A 22,093-nucleotide genomic window follows, 5' to 3' on the forward strand; every position below is an offset into this window, starting at 1 on the left:
ATTTTGGTTACTGTGGTTATTGGTTCTTAATTTTACTATTTGTTTTGTGTATTTTTTTTTCATGATGTCTCCACAAATCTGTTACATTTCTTGGTCTATGTCAGGGTTAGGCATCCTTGGCTCTTTTATGACTTGTGGACTTCAACTCCCAGAATTCCTGAGCCAGCCACGCTGAGGGGAAAGGGAGAGGTTTCCAAGCTGAGCTGTGCTGGCTCAGGAATTCTGGGAGTTGAAGTCCATGAGTCATAAAAGAGCCAAGGTTGAGGACCCCTGATATAGGACAGGGGTAGGCAACCTTGGCTCTTTTATGACTTGTGGACTTCAACTCCCAGAATTCCTGAGCCAGCCACACTGAGGGAAAAAGGGAGAGGTTTCCAAGCTGAGCCATGCTGGCTCAGGAATTCTGGGAGTTGAAGTCCACAAGTCATAAAAGAGCCAAGGTTGCCTACCCCTGGTCTATGCCAAGCTGTTAGGACGATGCCATGGTTCATATTATGGAGTTAAGAGAAGGAAGGTTCCCTCTGCAGTTTGGGGGAGAGTCATGTTTTCTCAGTCCAACCCACTTCATGTGGTGGTGGTGGTGGTGATTTATTTATTTATTTAGCTAGCTAGCTTTATTGTGGTTATTTATTTATTTAGCTTTATTGATTTATGTCCCACCTTTGTTATTTTTATAAGTAACTCAAGGTGGCAAATATAATGCTCCTTCTTCCTCTTATTTTCCCCATAACGACAACTTTGTGAAGTGGATCAGCTAAGAGAGAGGGAGTGACCCAAAGTCACCCACCTGGCTTTCAGGCGTAAAGTGGGATTAGAATTCGCAGTCTCTTGGTGATTGGCCCAAAGTCACCCATTCGTGCCTAAGGCTGAACTAGAATTCGCCATCTCCTGATGATTAGCCCAAAGTCACCCAGACTAGAATTCACTGTCTCCTGATGATTAGCCCAAAGTCACCCAGACTAGAATTCACCGTCTCCTGATGATTAGCCCAAAGTCACCCAGACGGCTTTCATGCCAAAGTTGGAACTAGAACTCACTGTCTCCTGGTGATTGGCAAAAAGTCACCCAGTCGGTTTTCGTGCCTAAGGCTGGACTAGAATTCCCCATCGCCTGATGATTGACCCAAAGTCACCCAGACGGCTTTCGTGCCAAAGCGGAACTAGAACTCAACTGTCTCTTGGTTTTTAGCCTGGTGCCTTCCGTCCTCTGGAGAAAAACTGAAATAACAAATGAGTACACTTGTTATTAATAAATCAATAAAACGTCCACTCCAATTTTTGTGTTGTTGTGTTTTTTTTTTAAACCAGAAAAGAAATCAGCCAGACGATGAGGAACCCTGAAAAAGCGGATGAAATGGAAAACGGAAAGGTGGCCGCCGCCCCCCCCCCAAAATAGCATTTTAACTGTAGCAGTTCTGACTAAGAACTTCTTTGTCACAGAAGAAAAACGATGCTGACATTGCATAATCGTTTAATGGAATAAAGATGCTTTCACCGCACTAGGCAAAAATTGCTTGGGAAATAGAGATCATATTTTATACCGCTGGGACCCAGGTCTCTCCCACTAAGTGTGTATTTTGTTTCTGGGTGTTTGGTTTTGGTTTCTTAAGTGGCTTCATATTTATAGTGGGGTGATAATATTCTGCGAATATTTAGAAAGGCTGTACTTTCTGCCAAAGAAACGACAAAAGATTGTGCATAAAATGAGACCCTCACCAGGCCTCAGATATAATTTAATAATAGTTGGATACTATTTGCGGCTAGTCAAAATGCTTGGGAAATGCTTCCCTCAGGGCAAGGGTAGGCAACCTTGGCTCTTTTATGACTCGTGGATTTCAACTCCCAGAATTCCTGAGCTGGCATGGCTCAGCTTGGAAACCTCTCCCTTTCCCCTCAGTGTGGCTGGCTCAGGAATTCTGGGAGTTGAAGTCCACAAGTGGTAAAGCGGCCTAGGGCAGGGGTAGGCAACCTTGGCTCTTTTATGACTCGTGGACTTCAACTCCCAGAATTCCTGAGCCGGCATGGCTCAGCTTGGAAACCTCTCCCTTTCCCCTCAGGGTGGCTGGCTCAGGAATTCTGGGAGTTCAAGTCCACGAGTCATAAAAGAGCCAAGGTTGCCTACCCCTGCCTCAGGGTAATGGACAGCTGCAGTGATACGGAAAATGAAAGATACCTTTGGCCAAACCAAACACAGGTAGTCCCCGACTTAACGACCACTGTTGAGCCCAAAATTTAAGTTGCTAACCGAGACATTTGTTAAGTGGGTTTTGTCCCATTTTACGACCTTTCTTGCCGTAGTGGTTAAGCATATCATTGCAGTTGTTAAGCTGGTAACACGGTTGTTAAGTCAACCTGGCTTTCCCCACTGACTTTGCTTGTCAGAAGCAGCTGCAGTGATTGACCTCACAACTGTGGCAAGAAAGTTGTAAAATGGGGCAAAACTCACTTAACAAATCTTTCCCTTAGCAAAAGAAATGTTGCGCTCTGTTGAAGTCGTGACTTACCCCTATGTTTCTGAAGGACTGCGATCAACTCTTTCCTTTGTGTAGGAACAGTGTTAGGAAGCATAAATCAAAATAAATTTAAATTGCTGCCTCTGGCAAATGTCAGCATTGTCAGTTTATAAATCCGGTTCTTCTGGCAGGGGCATCTTCTTTATTATTTATTACTGAAGTATGAAACTCTTTTTTTTTTTTTTTTTAAAAATGGATTTCTGTATTGCTTTGTAGCCAAGGTAAGATAGTCCTAAGGTCCCCGCAGGGAGTTTTGAGAGATATAATTATATCATGCTGGTGGAAAATTTTTAAGATGGAAAATTGTGGCTTGGGAATAAATTAACAATTATCATGCCAAATATCTGCATTTAGCTACCTGTTTCCGAGTTAATTGTTTGTGAGACAGCCAGGATTATGTTGCATAAGATGGCCAGCTCTGTAAATCTTTTAATTAAATCATCAAAACTTTGTTCTTTTTCCAAGCTCTCTGCATCCATAGGCTATTATAGGGAAAACCATTGGCTATATCATTTGATCTTTGTAGGTAAAGATAGTAGAATAGAAATTGGATTGGATTGTAGAATAGAATAGAATAGAATAGAATAGAATAGAATAGAATAGAATAGAATAGAATAGAATAGAATAGAATAGAATAGAATAGTTGGAAGGGACCTTGGAGGTCTAGTCCAACCTGCTTAGGCAGGAAACCGTATACCATTTCAGATAAATGATTGTCCAATCTCTTCTTAAAAACTTCCAGTGTTAAGAGTACACAACCTCTGGAGGCAAGTTGTTCCACTGATTAATTGTTCTAACTGTCAGGAAATTTCTCCTTAGTTCTAGGTTGCTTCTCTCCTTGTTCAGTTTCCATTCGTTGCTTCTTCTCCTGCCTTCAGGAACTTTGGAGAATAGCTTGATTGCCTCTTCTTTGTGGCAGCCCCTGAGATATTGGAACACTGCTATCATGTCCCCCCTCGTCCTTCTCTTCATTAAACTAGACATCCCCAATTCCAGCAACCGTTCCTTATATATTTTAGCCTCCAGTCCCCTAATCATCTTTGTTGCTCTTCTCTGTACTCTTTCCAGAGTCTCAACATCTTTTTTACATCGTGGTGACACAAAATTGGATGCAGGATTCCAAATGTGACCTTACCAAGGCATTATAAGGTGGTATTAAAGTCCTTGATTTACAACAATTCGTTTAAAGTTACAATGGCACTGAAAAAAAGTGACTTATGACCATTTTTCACACAACCATTGCAGCATCTCCAGGGTCACGTGATCAAAATTCAGACACTTGGCAACCGACTCATATTGATGAAGGTTGCAGCCCTGGGGTCATGTGATCCCTCTTTGCCACATTCTGAGAAGCAAAGTCACTGGGGAAGCCTGATTCGCTTAACGACGGTCTTACTAACTTAACAACTGCCGTGATTCACTTAACTGTGGCAAGAAAGGTCATATAAGGGGGAAAATTCACTTAACAGCTGTCTCACTGACTGTACTCCCTGTACTTCAACCCACAGAAGTGACCCACATCTAAAACCTAGCATAAAGTGCCACGTAATCAAGTTCATTGGGACTAACAATAGCCACCCAATGAAAAATGCAATTTCATTAAACGTGGCTGGTTAGACCGATTGCAATTGCAAGTACGTGAGACCCCCTTCAGGGGCCGCACAAAATTATCTGTTATCTAGCTACTTAAGCAGATACTTAAAAATATTAATGCTGCCCCCTCCAACCCATTTCCCCGGAGAGCAGTTTACACTCAGTAGTAATCAGCAGAACAGATTGTTTCTGCATTCTTAATGCTTCTGCGGGCTGCAGATCAGAAGAGAATTTTGCAATGTAACTTGAATTTAGTCCAGGAGAGAAATTAGAATGACTGTCCCTGAATGGGAAGACAAGGCCAGCATGTTAAAGAAGGAAGTCTGCAACCCTCTTCAAAGTTTGAGAGGAATCATGGGTTGTTGTTTTTTCCTTCTACATAAATTTTGGAACAAGTTGTATCTGGCCAGGAAGCTAATACTGGCAATCCTTGACTTAAGACTACAACCCAGTGCAAAATTTGTGCTGCCCAGTGAGATATTTGTTCAGTGAGTTTTGCCCCATTTTACGACTTTTTCTTGCCACAGTTATTCAGTGAATCACTGCAGTCGTTAAGTAACACGGCTGTTAAGTGAAACTGGCTTCCCCATTGACTTTGCTTGTTGGAAGTTCGCAAAAGGGGATCACGTGACCCCGGCACGCTGCAATTGTCATAAATACGAGTCAGTTGCCAAACGTCTGAATTTTGATCACGGAGATAACTGCAATGATCGTTAAGTGTGAAAAACGGCCATAAATCACTTTTTTCCAGTGCCGTTGTAACTTTGAACGGTCACTAAATGAACTGTTGAGGATTGCCTGTACTTCAAGAGGCTCCACTTTAATTAGCTTGCTACAAAAACAGGGAAACTGCAATGATAGTTCCCAAGATTTTGTATTTATCCCAAACCCTATATGAAAAATATCTTAACTGGAAAATATCTTAACATTCTCACATCTGATAGAAGAGAAGATTGTAGCTCGGGGTTGAACTGTGGAGTCCTTAGTGCTCTCTGAGCTTGGTGCTTTTCTTACGGACGTTTCATGACCCAACTAAGTAACATCATCAGTGCTAGAAGGGAGAAGAGAAGGAGGAGGAAGAAAAGAAGAAGAAGAAGAGGAAGAGGAGGAGGAGGTGGAGGAGACGACGACTGTGGGGTCCTTGGTGCTCTCTGAGCTTGGTGCAGACACTTCATGACCTAACTAGGTAACATCATCAGTGTGAGGGAGTATGGGGTCTACTCCCTGTTTATATACCATAGCTTGCCCTGCCAGTGAGGATATGGTTTTGATAGTTCCTTGACCAGGCTGTTGTTTGCTACCTGTTTGTCAGAGGTTAATCCCTGCTTATCTGTTTGTCGGCTGCATCCACCATTATTTTTTAGTCTAATTCATAGAGATTGTGAGCATTGCTTGGTCACCATATCACAAAAAAGACATTGAGAGTTTGGGAAAAAATTCAGAGAAGAGCAACTAAGATGATCCAAGGCCTGGAGACTAAAACATACGAAGAACGGCTGCAGGACATGGGTCTGGCTAGTCTAAAAAAAAAAGAAGAAATAGGAAAGACATGATAGCAGTATTCCAGTAACTGAGGGGCTGCCACAAAGAAGAGGGTCACGTTATTCTCCAAAGCACCAGAGGGAAGGATGAGAAACAATGGTTGGAAACTGACCAAAAAGAGAATCAACCTGGAATTAAGGAGAAACTTCCTGACAGTCAGGACAATTACCGTAACTAATGGAACAGCTTTGCCTCCAGAAATCGTGGGCGCTCCATCACTGGAGATTTTTAAGAAGAGACTAGACAGTCACTGCTCTGAGATGGTATAGGTAGTGGTTCTCAACCTTTTTAATGCCGCGACCCCCAACCGGTCATAAGTTGAGGACTACTCAACCGGTCGTAAGTCGAGGACTACTCAACTGGTGCAGCACCGTTTGCAGAATGGGACTTTTGGCGGGCTCAGCAGGGCAGAGACAGCCTGGACAATTCCTATTGGCTTTTGAAAGCCAATAGAATTAGACTCTATTCAAGAGAGTCTATTCTATTGGCTTTCAAAAGCCAATAGAATAAAAGGGAGTAGCACAGCTAAGGAAAAGGGGAAAAAAAATGGCGGACTGCGTTGTTTGGCGACCCTCGTGAAATGGTCGTTTGACCCCAAATGGGGTCCCGACCCACAGGTTGAGAACCACTGGTATAGGTTCTCCTGCTTGAGCAGAGGGCTGGACTAGAAGACCTCCAAGGTCCCTTCCAGCTCTATGCTATCCTATTATTATAAAGCACTTTTGAACCCCATTTTCCTCCTGAATTAAACTAAACTCTAGCTGCAAAACTCAAGCACAAATGAACCAAGTTAACGGAGGCAGTATTCATTATTAAGTCAATACGCATGAAAACACCATAGCCTGCATCCAGCAAGGCTCCGGCCTACTTGGGAGAAAAGTGTTAATTGGTAATTAATCATCAGTTGGGTTTTCTTCATTTCCTTTCCTTCTGAGCTGGTGGTGAGTGCAGAGTTCATCTTTTGCATCTGTTACCAGTTTTTGGCTTCTGAGAGTTTGTAATTTTTATAGCACCAAATGAGTTGCTGCAGGACAAAGTTTCTATATTATAAGACAGGCCTCTTCAAATTAGGCCCTTTTATGACTTGTGGACTTCAACTCCCAGAATTCCTTAGCCAGGCATGCTGGCTGAGGAATTCTGGGAGTTGAAGTCCACAAGTCCTGAAGGGGCCATAGTTCCCCCATGCTGGCTGAGGAATTCTGGGAGTTGGAGTCCACAAGTAATAAAAGGGCCAAGTTTGTAGACCCCTGTTATAAGGCATAACCTATTTCGGGGCGGGGGGAAGAATCAAGACCACCTTTAACATTTGAGGGGGGGCTGGGAGGTACAAAGTGGGTAGTCTAGTCTAGCTCACACTTATGGAAGGGACTAAAGCTTGAAGAAAGGATTTGGGGATATGTAATATGTCTGTTTTATAGCTGATATTACTAATTTTGCAGGTAGTCCTCGACTTACGACCACAACTGTTGCTAAGAGAAACAGTTGTTAATTCAATTTTGCCCCAGGTTATGACCTAACAGTGCAGTCATTCACCTAACAGCTGTGGCAAGAAAGTTGAAAAAAATGGAGCGAAACTCGCTTAATAACTGTCTCGCTTAGCAACAGAAATGTTGTGTATGTGGTCGTAGGTCAAGGACTACATGTACTTTGCTGCCATAAAGAAGAGGGAATTAAGCTATTTTCCAAAGCACCTGAAGGCAGGACAAGAAGCAACAGGTGGAAACTAATCAAGGAGAGAAGCAATCTAGAACTAAGGAGAAACTTCCTGACAGTGAGAACAATTAATCAGTGGAACAGCTTGCCTCCAGAAGCAGTAAATGCTCCAACACTGGAAGTTTTTAAGAAGAGACTGGACTGCCATTTGTCCGAAATGGTGTAGGGTTTCCTGCCTGAATAGGGGGTTGGACTAGATGACCTCCAAGGTACCTTCCAACTTTACTACTATTACTATTACTAATCCACTTCTTTCCAGGCCAGTGCCAAACGACCGGCGAATATACCTGCTTTTCTTTTTCAATCTTTCATTTTTCTCCCTAACCTTACCAAAGATGGACAATCACCTAAATATAAGCCAGCAGTGTGCTGCAGCTGCCAAAAAAGCCAACACAGTGCTGGGCTGCATTAACAGAAGGATAGAATCAAGATCACGTGAAGTATTAATACCACTTTACAATTCCTTGGTAAGGCCACACGTGGAATACTGCATCCAGTTTTGGTCACCACAAGGTGAAAAAGATGTTGAGACTCTAGAAAGAGTACAGAGAAGAGCAACAAAAAATGATTAGGGGACTGGAGGCTAAAACATATAAGGAATGGTTGATGGAATTGGGTATGTCTAGTTTAACGAAGAGAAGGACGAGGGGGGACATGATAGCAGTCTTCCAGTATCTCAGGGGCTGCCCCAAAGAAGAGGCAGTCAAGCTATTTTCCAAAGCGCCTGAAGGCAGGACAAGAAGCAATGGGTGGAAACTAACGAAAGAGAGAAGCAACCTAGAACTAAGGAGAAACTTCCTGACAGTTAGAACAATTAACCAGCGGAACAACCTGCATCCAGAAGCGGTGAATGCTCCAACCCTGAAAGTTTTTAAGACGAGACGGGACAGCCATTTGTCTGAAATGGTATAGGGCAGGGATAGGCAACCTTGGCTCTTTTATGACTCGTGGACTTCAACTCCCAGAATTCCTGAGCCAGCCATACTGAGGGGAAAGGGAGAGGTTTCCAAGCTGAACCATGCTGGCTCAGGAATTCTGGGAGTTGAAGTCCACGAGTCACAAAAGAGCCAAGGTTGCCTACCCCTGGTATAGGGTTTCCTGCCTGAGCAGGGGGTTGGACTAGATGACCTCCAAGGTCCCTTCCAACTTTATTGTTGTTGTTATTGTTATTATTAAAGGCTTGCCAGTTTTGCTCTCCTAGCTTGATAATCCCGCGGTCCTTCCTTGAACAGCAAGGTTTACGATGCTTAATTAAAATGCCTGCTCCCATTGAACAACATTCTGGCCTGTGTGAGAATAATAAAAGCCCAGTCAAGTTAATTTCAGGTGAGGAAAAAGAAAAAAAAACGATAAACAGTCCTTCCACTACTTGCCAAGCACAGAAGAGAAAAAAATGGGGAGATAACGGAAATTAGAATTTTAGATTTTGCAAAGGAGAATTATTAATCACAACACAAAGAACTGCAGTCCTCCTCCTACCAGGAGAACAGATTGCTTTGCAAGCAAGCAAATAGCTTTTCGGGTAGATCTTGCCCTTGAGAATACCTCTGAGTTTCAGGTCACGCCGGTGATTTATCATTGCTCGGGGTTGTGCAACATGGGTGAGAATCTGTCCAAATGGGAGCAGAAGGAACTACAGTAGTTGACCTTCATCAGCAATTAGCCTGAACTTGTTCAGTGATCGGCCTTCCAGCTCTCTCTCTCTCTCTCTCTCTCTCTCTCTCTCTCTCTCTCTCTCACACACACACACACACACACACACACACCTTTGCAGGATGAACATGTACCGGTGACAATTATAAGCCTGTAAAACTACAGCTACCCCTTGACTTACCAGCGTTCATTTAGTGACCATTCGAAGTTTCAACGGCACTGAAAAAAGTGACTGAGGGACCGTTGCAGCATCTCTGTAGTCACGTGATCAAAATTCAGACGCTTGGGAATTGACTCACATTTATGACCGTTGCAGTGTCCCGGGGTCCCTTTTGCGACCCGATGAGCAAAGTCAATGGGAAAAGCATATTCACTTCACAACCGTGTGACTAATTTAACAACTGCTGTGATTCACTTAACAACTGTGAAAGCCAGCTGGGTGACTTTGGGCCAATCACCAGGAGACAGTGAGTTCTAGTTTCACCTTAGCCATAAAAGCCGGCTGGGTGACTTTGAGTCAATCACCAGGAGACAGTGAGTTCTAGTTCCACCTTAGCCATGAAAGCCAGCTGGGTAACTTTAGGCCAATCACCAGGAGACGGAGAGTTCTAGTCCCAGCTTAGCCATGAAAGCCATCTGGGTGACTTTGGGCCAATCACCAGGAGACTGTGAGTTCTAGTTCCACCTTAGCCATGAAAACCAGCTGGGTGACTTTAAGCCAATCACCAGGAGACTGTGAGTTCTAGTTTCACCTTAGCCATGAAAGCCAGCTGGGTGACTTTGAGTCAATCACCAGGAGACAGTGAGTTCTAGTTTCACTTTAGCCATGAAAGCCAGCTGGGTAACTTTGAGTCAATCACCAGGAGACAGTGAGTTCTAGTTTCACTTTAGCCATGAAAGCCAGCTGGGTAACTTTGAGTCAATCACCAGGAGACAGTGAGTTCTAGTTTCACTTTAGCCATGAAAGCCAGCTGGGTAACTTTAGGCCAATCACCAGGAGACTGTGAGTTCTAGTTTCACCTTAGCCACGAAAGCCAGCTGGGTAACTTTAGGCCAATCACCAGGAGACTGTGAGTTCTAGTCCCAGCTTAGCCATGAAAGCCAGCTGGGTGACTTTGGGCCAATCACCATGAGACAGTGAGTTCTAGTTCCACCTTAGCCATTAAAGCCAGCTGGATGATTTTAAGCCAATCGCCAGGAGACAGTGAGTTCTAGTTTCACCTTAGCCATGAAAGCCAGCTGGGTGACTCTGAGTCAATCACCAGGAGACTGTGAGTTCTAGTTCCACCTTAGCCATGAAAGCCAGCTGGGTGATTTTAAGCCAATCGGCAGGAGACAGTGAGTTCTAGTCCTGCCTGAAGCATGAAAAACAGCTATGTGACTTTGGGTCAGTCACTTTCTCCCAGCCCCACTCACCTCACACAGCTGTTGTTGTGGGGAAAATAGGAGGAATATTTTTTTCGATATGTTCACCGCCTTGAGTTATTTGTAAAAATAATAAAAGGTAGGATATAAATAATTATTATTTTTTTAATTAATGAGCTCTAAAGCCTAAACAAGATATTTTATCAGCAGGCCCGACTGAAAAAAAAAGCTGCTTCTACCACCTTCCTCTGAAGTATTTATCAAAGTTCTGGAAACGTTTTATTTTTCCCCGCAATTTTTCTCCTGTAAGTTATATTCACAATTTCCACAGCATGCTTGATAAATAAAACCCAGTCGTACACAGGCAGCCCGGTGGGCAGGCCACAGGCTGTATATTCAAGCAAAGAGATTTGAGTTTCAGGACTGTTCTGTGCTCCACAATAGCTCAGCGGGATTGACAATCAACCCAGATTAAGCTCGGGATCCCAGTTCAATACGCCTGTAATGACTCAGAAGGAACACTCAGCCTCCATTGTGTTGCTGACACATTGCCCACAAGAGGCACTTTTTTGTCCAAGGGTTAATGGACCCTGGAGGTTCTCAACATGCATCGCTCTTTGAAACACCAGTGAGGTTAGCACCAAGTTGCCACTGGTGCAGTGCCGAGAGTCCTTCCATTCAAGGGTAAGTGGAGGCACAAAGTTGTTATTTGTCACCTTCTGTAGTAGGCATTTGGGGACAGGGCTGTTTGGATGCACTTGCAATATTCACATCAACCTTTTCTGTGGCAAGTTTGCGTTACCTTCATGGTTGTTGTAGGTGTTGCCCAGCACACTAAAACTCCCTTTGATGACCTGGTAGATCCCTGAATTTGGGGTAGAGTCAGAGCTGAGCATTTACTGGCTGGATGCCCTTCCTGATGCCTACGTGGAGTTCACAGCAGATTTTTTTTTCTTTGTGCCCTAGGAAAGAAACATCTGCCACTACCAAAGATTGAAGTCTCAACCTAAGAGTCATGGTGGCACAGTGGTTAGAATGCAGTACTGCAGGCTGACTCTGCCAATTGCCAACAGTTCGATCCTAATGGGGCTCAAGGTTGATTCATCCTTCCATCCTTCCGAGGTTGGTAAAAGTAGAACCCAGATTGTTTGGGGGCAACGGGCTGACTCTGTAAACCACTTAGAGAGGGTTGTAAAGCACTGTGAAGCGGTATATAAGTCTAAGTGCTATTGATACTGCTATTGCTATCTATCTATCTATCTATCTATCTATCTATCTATCTATCTATCTATCTATCTATCTATCTATCTATCTATCCATCCATCCATCCATCCATCCATCCATCCATCCATCTATCTATCTATCTATCTATCTATCTATCTATCTATCTATCTATCTCTGGTGGAGCAGTGGTTAGAATGCAGCACTGTAGGCTAACTCTGCCGACTGCCAGCAGTTCAATCCTGACTGGCTCAAGATTGACTCAGCTTTCTATCCTTCCAAAATCAGTAAAATGAGGACCCAGACTGTTGGGGGCAAGATGCTGACTCTGTAAACCACTTAGAGAGGGTTGTAAAACACTGTGAAGTGGTACATAAGTCTGAGTGCTATTGCTAAGTGCTATTCCGAGTGGGAGGCAAGTGTTTCCACTACTAGGCCGTCACAACACTCAGTGCACTAGAGATCAAAATTCCAGAGGTGAAGCAGACTATTTCCCAATGATTACTGTCCGTCCTAAGGTCCTGGTCATATTGTGCTCCCAAGATGATGAATTCTTGAGGAAAGCAGAAGAGGAGAACCCTGGAAGACGGAATAATAACAGAGGATGGTGATTCCCTTTCTGATAGCGATTGCCACTTTGAGTCCATCATCCCCCTTGCCGCTGATTGTCCTCCTCTTTTTCACCCTTCAGCCTTTCCCAGCACTAGAGCTTTCTCCAGAGAGTTGGGTCTTCACGGGATGTATCTGAAGGAGGACAATTTGAGCTTGGTCATTCGTGCCTCGAGTGGGTTGATGTGTTGGATGATCCCTCAGTTAGTTTTCTTGGCTGTCCATGGTATTCTCAGGAGTCTTCTATCCTGCCTCTTTCAAGTCCAACTTTTGCTTCCATAGAGTATCATTGGGCACATTATGGCTTGTACTATTCCGACATTGGTAGGTATGGCCTCACCAAAGCATCCGAATAAGGATAGAACCAACCTAGGAGAAATTTCTTGACAGAACAATTAATCAATGGAACAACTTGCCTCCAGAAGTTATGGGTGCTCCATCACTGGAGGTTTTTAAGAAGAGATTGGACAATTATTTGTTTGAAATGGCATAGGGTTTCCCGTTAGAACAGGGGGTTGGACTAGAAGACCTCCAAGGTCCCATCCAGCCATATGATTGATTGTATGATTCTATTCCTGACAGTGAGAACAATTAACCAGTGGAACAACTTGCCTCCAGAAGTTGTGGGTGCTCCATCACTGGAGGTTTTTAAGAAGAGATTGGACAGTTATTTGTTTGAAATGGCATAGGGTTTCCTGTTAGAACAGGGGGTTGGACTAGAAGACCTCCAAGGTCCCTTCCAGCCATATGATTGATTGTATGATTCTATTCCTGACCATGAGAACAATTAACCAGTGGAACAACTTGCCTCCAGAAGTTGTGGGTGCTCCATCACTGGAGGTTTTTAAGAAGAGATTGGACTGGAGACCTGTCTGAGCAGGGGGTTGGACTAGAAGACCTCCAAGGTCCCTTCCAACTCTGTTATTTTGTTTGATGCTCCATTAGTTTGTTTTCCTGGCTGTCCATGATATTCTCTGGAGCCTCTTCCCGAGTTCAAAGGCATCAATACGCTTCCCCATCCTGCTTCTTTAAACATTTCATATTATTTTTCTGTTACAGTACTCTGTTCTTCAAAACCTTGACAGATGCAAGTACAAAACTGTGATGTATTCCTTGATTAGAAAAGACTCCAGCGTGATGTGCACATGTGTGATATGTCTGCATCTGGAATCCTGTGTACTGGGCTGTCTTCAAAGTGGAGTCAAAAAAAAATCTAGAGGGTGGTAAAAACCAAGCAATCAAAACCCTTTTTTAAAAAAAAAATGAGCATTGTCCATGCAATATAGATAAATAGGAGTGATATGCTGGTCTTTGACCGTAATACAATTTTTGAAACAAGGACCAGGCTTCAAAACTGCAGAGAGAAAAGCTAAATAAAGTGAGGAATGGATGCAGGAATTGTATGGGCAGACTTTTTCTTATAATTACTGTATCTTAGCACAGGTGGGTGAAGGCATATCTTAATTAGTCATCAATTATATCTCAATGGTTCTTAGATTGTAATCAATAAAGACCTTCCTTCCTTCCTTCCTTCCTTCCTTCCTTCCTTCCTTCCTTCCTTCCTTCCTTCCTTCCTTCATTCATTCATTCATTCATCCCTGTTATAATTTAATACCTCGCTCTATTTAACCCGGCATTATATTAATAGCCAAATGACTTTTAATACAGGCACAACAATATTATTTTTATTACCCACTTTTGATTAATAGCCCAGCACAGGAAGATACGTTTTAAAAAGCTTAGCTGGCGTCCACCAGAGGGCAGTGTTAGCTAACAACACACAAAATCTATCTGAATTTATAAACACCGTTTCTGGGTTTTTGATTTTTTTTTAAACTTGTAAAATCACAACAGCCCAATTTCCTCAAACAGAAACTGGGATTACAGACACCAAACAATGGGACATGTGGAACGTCTTGAAAATAATGAAACAGGAAGCAGCCAAATTCAAGCTGCTTGAAGTTTGGGGCGCTTGAAGCTAGGGACTGGAGACCAAAACATATAAAGAATGGTTGAAGGAATTGGGTCTGTCTAGTTTAATGAAGAGAAGGACGAGGGGGGACATGGGAGCAGTCTTCCAATATCTCAGGGGCTGCCACAAAGAAGAGGGAGTCAAGCTATTCTCCAAAGCGCCTGAAGGAAGGACAAGAAGCAACGGGTGGAAACTAATCAAGGAGAGAAGCAACCTAGAACAATGAACTAATGGAACAACCTGCCTCCAGAAGCGGTGAATGCTCCAACACTGGAGGTTTTTAAGAAGAGACTGGACAGCCATTTGTCTGAAATGGTATTTCCTGAGCAGGGGGTTGGACTGCAAGACCTCCAAGGTCCCTTCCAACTCTGTTATTCTATTCTATTCTATTCTATTCTATTCTATTCTATTCTATTCTATTCTATTCTATTCTATATTCCAATATCTATTCTATTCTATTCTATTCTATTCTATTCTATTCTATTCCTAATCCTAATCCTAATCCTATTCTATTCTTCAGAAGTTGTGGGTGCTCCATCACTGGAGAGATTGGACAACTATTTTTCTGCAACAATACAGGGTTTCCTGCCTGAGCAGGGGGTTGGACTAGAAGACCTCCAAGGTCCCTTCCCACTCTGTTACTCCATTAAGCTTTCTTATCCGTATCTGAAATGTATGCAGTCCCATTCCTGGGAATTAATCTTTTCCAGCTGCTAAACATTTCCTGTTAACTTAATTCAGCTTTAAGTGGTGCTTCTATCGTTTGCTCAGCTTCAAGTCTGACCTGGACAAATCCCTTGACTCTTTCTCTTCCTACTTTTAAGTTAATTTACAGGTAAAGTAAATTACAAAGATGGATTTTGATCCAGAGCCTGGAAGATTTGAACGACTAACCATGTCCATTGGTACAGGTAGTCCTCAACTTTCAACCGTTCGTTTAGTGACTGTTTTAAGTTACAATGGCTCTGAAGAAAGCGATTTATGACTATTTTTCACACCATTGCAGCATCCCCGTGGCCACGCGATCAAAATTTCTGTTGCTAAGTGAGACATTTGTTGAGGGAGTTTTGCCCCATTTTACGACCTCCCTTCCACAGTTGTTAAGTGAATCACGGCAGTTGGAAAGTTAGTGACACGGTTGTTAAGTGAATCCGGCTTCCCCCATTGACTTTGGTCGTCAGAAGGTCACAAAAGGGGATCACGTGACCTGGGGACACTGCGACCGTCATAAGTATGAATCAGGTGCTGAGCGTCTAAATTTGGATCATGTGATCATGGGGACAACGCAAAGGTTGTAAGCGAGAAAAATGGGGTTTTTTTTCAGTACCGCTGTACCTTTGAACGGTCACTAAATGAATCGTAAGTCGAGTTGACTCCCTGTATTTAGAATAGATGCTTTGACAGTCACCGTAAGGGCTCTAGGTGGCTCCATCTCAAAAGTTAAGCAGAGTTGGGCCTGGTCTGTCTTTGTATGGGTGAACTGTTAGAGAATCCCTGAGCTTCTAATCCAATTGGGAAACTGGAAATATATATATATATATATATATGCTGGATGAAGGTGGTTACAAACCACCTCTGTAAATGAGCCGGGAAAACTGTAATATTCAGTAGCCAAAGATCACTAAAAGGTATTATAATAATAATAAAGTTGGAAGGGACCTTGGAGGTCATCTAGTCCAACCTCCTGCTCAGGCAGGAAATCCTATACCATTTTAGTCTCTTCTTAAACACTTCCAGTGTTGGAGCATTCACCACTTCTGGAGGCAGGTTGTTCCACTGGTTAATTGTTCTAACTGTAGGAAGTTTCTCCTTAGTTCTAAGTTGCTTCTCTCCTTGAATAGTTTCCATCCATTGGTTCTTGTCCTGCCTTCAGGCGCTTTGGAGAATAGCTTGGCTCCCTCTTCTTTGTGGCAGGTTTCTTTTACCTGTCTGGTGATGGGCAATTTTTCGAATGTTTATTCTCAGGCACAGAAAAAAAAAATGATAAGAGTTGATAAAAATGATAAGAGTCGATTAAAACAATAAGCCGATTCCCGCTCAATGTCAACGGGAGAAGCCAGAATCACATGAGCCCGGGACACTGCAACCGTCGTAAAGATGACTCAGTTGCCAAGCATCTGGATTTTGATCACGTGACCATGCGGGGATGGCTGCAACGGTCGTAAGTGTGAAAAACGGTCATAAGTCCCTTTTTTCAGTGCCGTTGTCACTTTGAAAGGTGACTAAAGAAACTGTTGTAATTCAGATCCGTGGGGGAGGGGAAAGTTACAAAAGTTACACAGCGGGCTTCATCATGTTCCTTTAACACTGCTTTGTTAAATGAATCGCCCCTGGCACCTGCCCAACATTAAACCATGGTTTACCAACCGTACTCCAAGCCGAATCCTGACAAGGATGGTCGCCACTATGAAGGATGTGTTAGCTGCATTGCAGTCGTTCTTTGGGGATGATGTCCCTAGGTGCAGCAAAACCATTGCAGTTAACCACAATTAAACCCAGCCAGAAATGTATGGATGCCGAATCGAGAAGAGTAATGCGTAGTTCACAAAGGCCATTTATTTACAACTTCAGATCTGCGCATACGGCACAGATCTGCTTCTTGTGGGATGCTCTGGAGCCCCGAGCACTCAGTGGCAGAAGAGGTTGTGTAAAATCCAAAGTGTGTTGTTTACGCTTCTGATTCAGAGTTGGTGGGAGACTCGTTAAAACATCATGTGGGAATCCAGCTGAGGTGTATAACTGAGAAGAGAGTAGACTAGATTAGTTATTCAATGGCTCAGTCTGGCACCTCTTGTGATCCTTTAGGCTTCATTTTTCCCTCTGTTTTGGAACTTCTAAGTAGGAGCACTACCTCCTGTCCGTTAATTGTAAAACACACACACACACACACACACACACACACACACACACACACACACACGTTAGTTATTTCAGCCTAAGAAGGGCCCAGCTGTTCCGTCGGTCACTTTGGGGACAGCCCGGCTCCGTTCGCCTGGGGAGGCGGGGGAGGGTCTTGGCCGACGGATCTCTGTCCCGGCCCGTCCAATCCCTCCCGGTGGCCAAGAGGGAGCCCCGGCCGGTTCTGCCCCGCGGGCGCACGGTTGCAGACCGGAGTCGCCTTCCTGGCAAGACAAATCCCGACTGGGGGCCGAGTTGTCGCATTGTTGGCCCCGCGGCTCCGCGCGTCCGATTTGCCAAGCTCCCAGCCGCGCCCTCCCCCCCCCGCCTCCCCACTGGCAGGAAGAAGGGAAGGGAGGAAAAAAGGGAAGGGGGGGAGGAAGAGAAGAAAGGAGGGAGGGGGGAAGAAAAGGGGAAGGGAGGCAGGGAGGGAGGAAGAGAAGAAGGGAGGAAGGAAATGGAGGGAAGAAGAGGAGGAGGAAGGAAGGAAGGAAGGGAAGCAAGGAAAGGGAGGGATGGAGGAAGAGAAAAAAGGAGGGGAAGGGAGAAAGGGTGGGAGGAAGAGAAGAAGGGGGGGAAAGGAAGGAAGGAAGGAAGGAAAAAAGGAAAGGAAGGGAAGAAAAGAAGGGAGGAAGGGAGGAAGGAAAGGGAGGGAGGAAGAGAAGAAGGGAGGAAGGAAGGAAAGAAGGAAAGGGAGGGAGGAAGAGAAGAAGGGAGGGAGGAAAAAAGGAAGGAAGGAGGGAGGAAGAGAAGAAAGGAGGGAAAGGGAGAAAGGGTGGGAGGAAGAGAAGAAGGGGGAAAAAGAAGGAAGGAAGGAAAAAAGGAAGGGAGGAAGAGAAGGGAGGTATGAAGGAAGAAAAGGGAGGGAGGGAGGAAGAGAAGAAAGGAGAGAAGGAGGAAGAAAAAGGGAAGGGAGGCAGGGAGGGAGGAAGAAAGGAAAAAAAGGAAAGGAAGGGAGGAAGAGAAGAAGGGAGGGAGGAAGACAGGAAAAAGGGGAAGAGAGAAAGGGTGGGAGGAAGAGAAGAAGGGAGGAAGGGAAGAAGGGAGAAAAAAAGAAGGAAGGAAGGAAGGAAGAAAAAGGGAAGGGAGGGAGGAAAAGAAGAAGGGAGGGAGGGAGGAAGGAAGGAAAAAAGGGGAAGGGAGGAAGGGTGGCAGGAAGAGAAGAAAAAGGGAGGAAAAAAGGAAAGGGAGGAAGGAAGGAAGAGAAGAAGGGAGGGAGGGATGAAGAAAGGAAAAAAGGGAGGGAGAAAGGAAGGAAGGAAGGAAGGTGCCAAAGCGCCCCGACCCACACGCGTCCGGCTGGTGCAATGCGAATTTGTGGCGGGCCGCTTCGAAAGGGGAACGAGGGGGGGGGCGAAATCGCCCTGGATGGCTTCGCAGCGGGGATGAGACGGGGGGGGGAGGATTTTTTTTAAAAAAAGCAGTCTCCGCCCTCCTCTATTACCATAACAACTAACGCTCGCCAAACGTCTCCCTGAAATACCATTTAGTGAACTGGAGCTGCAGCAGCCGGAGGAGAGGGGGGGGGGGAGAGAATCGCCCTCTGCTGCTCTCACTTTCTCTCCTACACACACACACACACACACAAACACACGCGCGCACGCACACACACTCACGGGCAGGCACACAGACAGGCAAGCGAGAGCTCGGCGCGCTTCCCTGGGAAAGTTCACTCTCGCCGCAGAGCGGAGCCAGCCGGAGGAAGGCAGGGGGGGAAAAGCGACGCTTGGCGCGGACTTTCTCTTCTTCCCTTTCCCTTTCTTTTCTTTTGTTCTCCTCCTCTTGCTCCTTCTCCTCGAGCCTCGGGGGAAGGGGGCACGGCTCTCCACCTCGCCGCCAACCCACCCCCTTCTGCACCCGAGGAAGCCAAGAGGGGAAGGATGGCGTGAAAAGCAGAAGTGGGAAAGAAAGGAAAGGAAAGAAGAGGAGAAAGGGAAGGGAGGGAGGAAGGAAGGAAGGAAGACCGGAGGAGAAAGGGAAGGGAGGGAGGGAGGAAGGAAGGAAAGAAGGCCGGAGGAGAAAGGGAAAGGAGGGAGGGAGGAAAGAAGGAAGGAAGCAAGCAAGGAAGGAAGGGAGGAAGGAAGGAAGGAAGGAGGAGAAAGGGAAGAAAAGAAGAGGAGAAAAAAGGGAAAGGAGGGAGGGAGGGTGAGAGGAAGGAAGGAGGAGAAAGGGAAGGAAAGAAGGAAGGCAGGAGGAGAAAGAGAAAGGAGGGAGGGAGGGTGAGAGGAAGGAAGGAAGGACCGGGAAACTCTCCAACTTGAGCCGGAGAGCAGCTCCGGAGCGCCGACCAGGAAGTCGGGGCGCCGTCGCGGGCCAGAAGGAAGCGGCGCCCGAAGAAGAAGAAGAGAAAGCAAAAGCCGCCGCCGCCGCCTCCTCCTCCTTCTCCGCCTCCTCCTCCGCCTTTTCCCGGCTGGCGCCTGCCTCGCCTCGCCTCGCCTCACCAGCCCGCCCGCCCGCCGGCTCCCTCGGCTCCGCCGCTGCCATGGCCCAGGAGAACGGCGAGGAGCGCATCGGCTCGTCCTGGAAGAAGTCCGCCGACGACATCGGCCGCATCTTCGAGTTCAAGGAGACGCTGGGCACGTAAGTGCGGCCGCCTCGCTCCCTGCCTGGGGACCGGGGAGGGCGCCCGGGGGGGGGCAATGCTCCTGGAAGGGGAGGGGGACGAAGGCGGCGGAGATGTGGGGAGGGGTCCTGATCTTGGGGGTCCCCTCGCCGGGGCCAACTTGGGGGTTGAGTGGCCGGAGTGGAGGGCGTCCCTCTTCCGACCAGCGATTGGCCGGTGGGGAGGGGAGGGTTATTGAAAAATCGCCCTCCCCCCTTCCGGGAAGGAGACCCCCCCTCCCCCGACCCTTGACTCGGGAGAAGGAGGGTGGTCGCCCTTTCCCACGTCCTCTGACCCCATCTTCCCAACCTGGGAACTGCCCAGCTTCCACTTCGCTCCGGAGTGGAGATGTGGTCCCTTTTGGCTGAATAGAATAGAATAGAATAGATAGGATAGAATAGATATTGGGATATAGAATAGAATAGAATAGAATAGAATAGAATAGAATAGAATAGAATAGAATAGATATTGGGATATAGAATAGAATAGAATAGAATAGAATAGAATAGAATAGAGTAGAATAGAATAGAATAGAATAGAATAGATATTGGGATATAGAATCGAATCGAATAGAATAGAATAGAATATCTTTATTGTGTATCTCACAACCAAATTGAGTGCTCTCCACAGTGCACACTACACACCAGTAAAAACCACAAGTAAGAAAAAAAAATATACGGTATAGACGCACATCTCCTTCATGTTCTATTCATGAAGCCAATGGAGGAGGCATCTGAGAAGCTTCCCCACCACCAGGGGTTGAACCCATCCCTGTTCCTGGCCTTAAACCTGCTTAAGGTAGCTTTTGACTCCACCACCGGGGTGTTTAGGTTGAGTTGTTGAGCTTGGAAGCTCTTCAACATCTCACCTCTTTGGCAAAACAGGATGGGGTGTCTCTGCTACCACAACCCGAGCTGGATTATGTACCCAGTTCTCTGAAGGTTGTTTCACAACGAGGATGGGGAGGGTCTATGCTGGGAAGATGCCCCCCCACCCCACACATCTGTTTGGGTGAATTGTCCTCAATTTGGGCAGACCTGGTGTGTAGGCATTGTTCAGGTGGTCAGTAGGTGTTCCCTTGTGTTGCTTTGTGTGGACATGAGACCATGCGGGTTTGTCACCACCTGATTTTTGTGCAGAGAAGGCGTGTGGCGTTGGTGACTAAAAGTGCTTTTGGAAACGGTCACATAAAGGTGGATTCTGATGTTCAAGAGGGTGCACGGAGAGCCTTTTGTGGAATACAGGTAGTCCTCGCCTTACGTCACTTGGTGTCCGTTCTAAGTTACAACCGCACTGCAAAAAAAGTGACCTGTGACCATTTTCACACGACTGTTGCGGCATCCTCAGGGTCACGTTTTTGTTTTACATTCGGATGATTCACAACCGACTCGCATTTATGATGGTCGCACTGTCCCGTGTGTGTGTGTGTGTGTGTGTGTGTGTGTGTGCTTGTGTGTTCACATCATCCCCTTTTGCGACCTTGTGACAAGCAAAGACAATTGCGGAAACTGGAATTCACTTAATAATGAGGCTGCTAATTTAAGAACGGCAGTGATTCCCTTAACAACTGCCGCAAGAAAAGTCGTAAAAGGGGGGCCAAATTCACCGACCGCTTAGCAACGTGAATGTGGCCGTAAGTGGAGGACCCTGTGTATTGCTGCTGGTTTCACAAGAAAACGATGTCTAGACATGATTCTTGGACCCCCGGCTAGGGGAAAACGCACCCGGGGCTAATACAAATCAGGGATGTCAGCTGTCCGTATTTATAGAGCTGGAATTTAAAAGGGTAAATACAGATTGTCTTGTATGCTTTCTCCCGAAGCTGACAGCCGAGTCTATTCATAGAAAGAAGAGCTGAAATGATAGGAAGGGAGTGGATCTTTTTTATCCACCATGCTTAACTCTAGTTGTCAGAGTGGTTTCTCCCTCCCCTTTTATTTATAGTGCCTGGGTATAAAGATTAGCAAAATGGAGGCTTACATGCTACTTCAAAGGCACCGTTGTCACCCTGGCAGGGTTTCACAAGGGCTAAGATGGGATTGGAACCTCAAATCAAGCCGGGAAAAAATATTCTAAGGCCGGGCATTGGGGGAAAGTCAACTTGCAAATTCCTAGTCTGCTTTTAAATTTTATTTTGGCTGAGGATGAGGTGGCCTGCAAGCACATTTTCCACCCGTTGTCTCTATAGGTGACCTTCCCCAACGTGGTGCTCTCCCCAGGCCTTGGATTTCATCTCCCATAATCCCCAGACACGATGACTAGAGGATTAAGGGATTGAAATTCACCACCTCAGGGGAAGATCAGAAATCTGTTCCGAATAGCAGAGATTATGATGGCGATGCCATTAGGCCCTTTCAGAAAACTTCTGAGGGAGGGATCTATTGTCACTGCTTTCATTTCGGATTTACTGACA

At 45.6% G+C, this 22,093-nt stretch overlaps 2 protein-coding genes across 6 annotated transcripts in view; both read left to right on the forward strand.

Moving 5' to 3' along the window:
• Positions 1-16,335, forward strand: part of CDC123 (cell division cycle 123) — a 43,363-nt gene extending 27,028 nt beyond the window's left edge. Inside the window, exons 13-14 of one of the 5 annotated variants that reach the window (XM_039357529.1) lie at positions 11,345-11,500; positions 13,268-13,635. In XM_039357529.1, the coding sequence (XP_039213463.1) occupies positions 11,345-11,500; positions 13,268-13,435 (324 nt within the window). In that variant the 3' untranslated portion in view covers positions 13,436-13,635. Of the gene's footprint in view, positions 1-1,307; positions 1,510-11,344; positions 11,501-12,290; positions 12,363-13,267; positions 13,636-16,145 lie in introns of those variants that run through there. The other 4 variants (XM_039357528.1, XM_039357530.1, XM_039357531.1 and 1 more) reach the window with 4 other exon arrangements.
• A 2,888-nt stretch (positions 16,336-19,223) lies between these two features.
• Positions 19,224-22,093, forward strand: part of CAMK1D (calcium/calmodulin dependent protein kinase ID) — a 180,808-nt gene continuing 177,938 nt past the window's right edge. The window contains exon 1 of the mRNA XM_039357495.1: positions 19,224-19,658. Coding sequence (XP_039213429.1) covers positions 19,561-19,658 — 98 coding nt within the window. The 5' untranslated portion in view covers positions 19,224-19,560. The remainder of the gene's footprint in view (positions 19,659-22,093) is intronic.

The sequence above is a fragment of the Crotalus tigris genome, unplaced genomic scaffold, assembly GCF_016545835.1.
Source record: "Crotalus tigris isolate CLP2741 ecotype Arizona unplaced genomic scaffold, ASM1654583v1 scf7180000018925.3142382, whole genome shotgun sequence".
Classification (NCBI taxonomy): domain Eukaryota; kingdom Metazoa; phylum Chordata; class Lepidosauria; order Squamata; family Viperidae; genus Crotalus; species Crotalus tigris.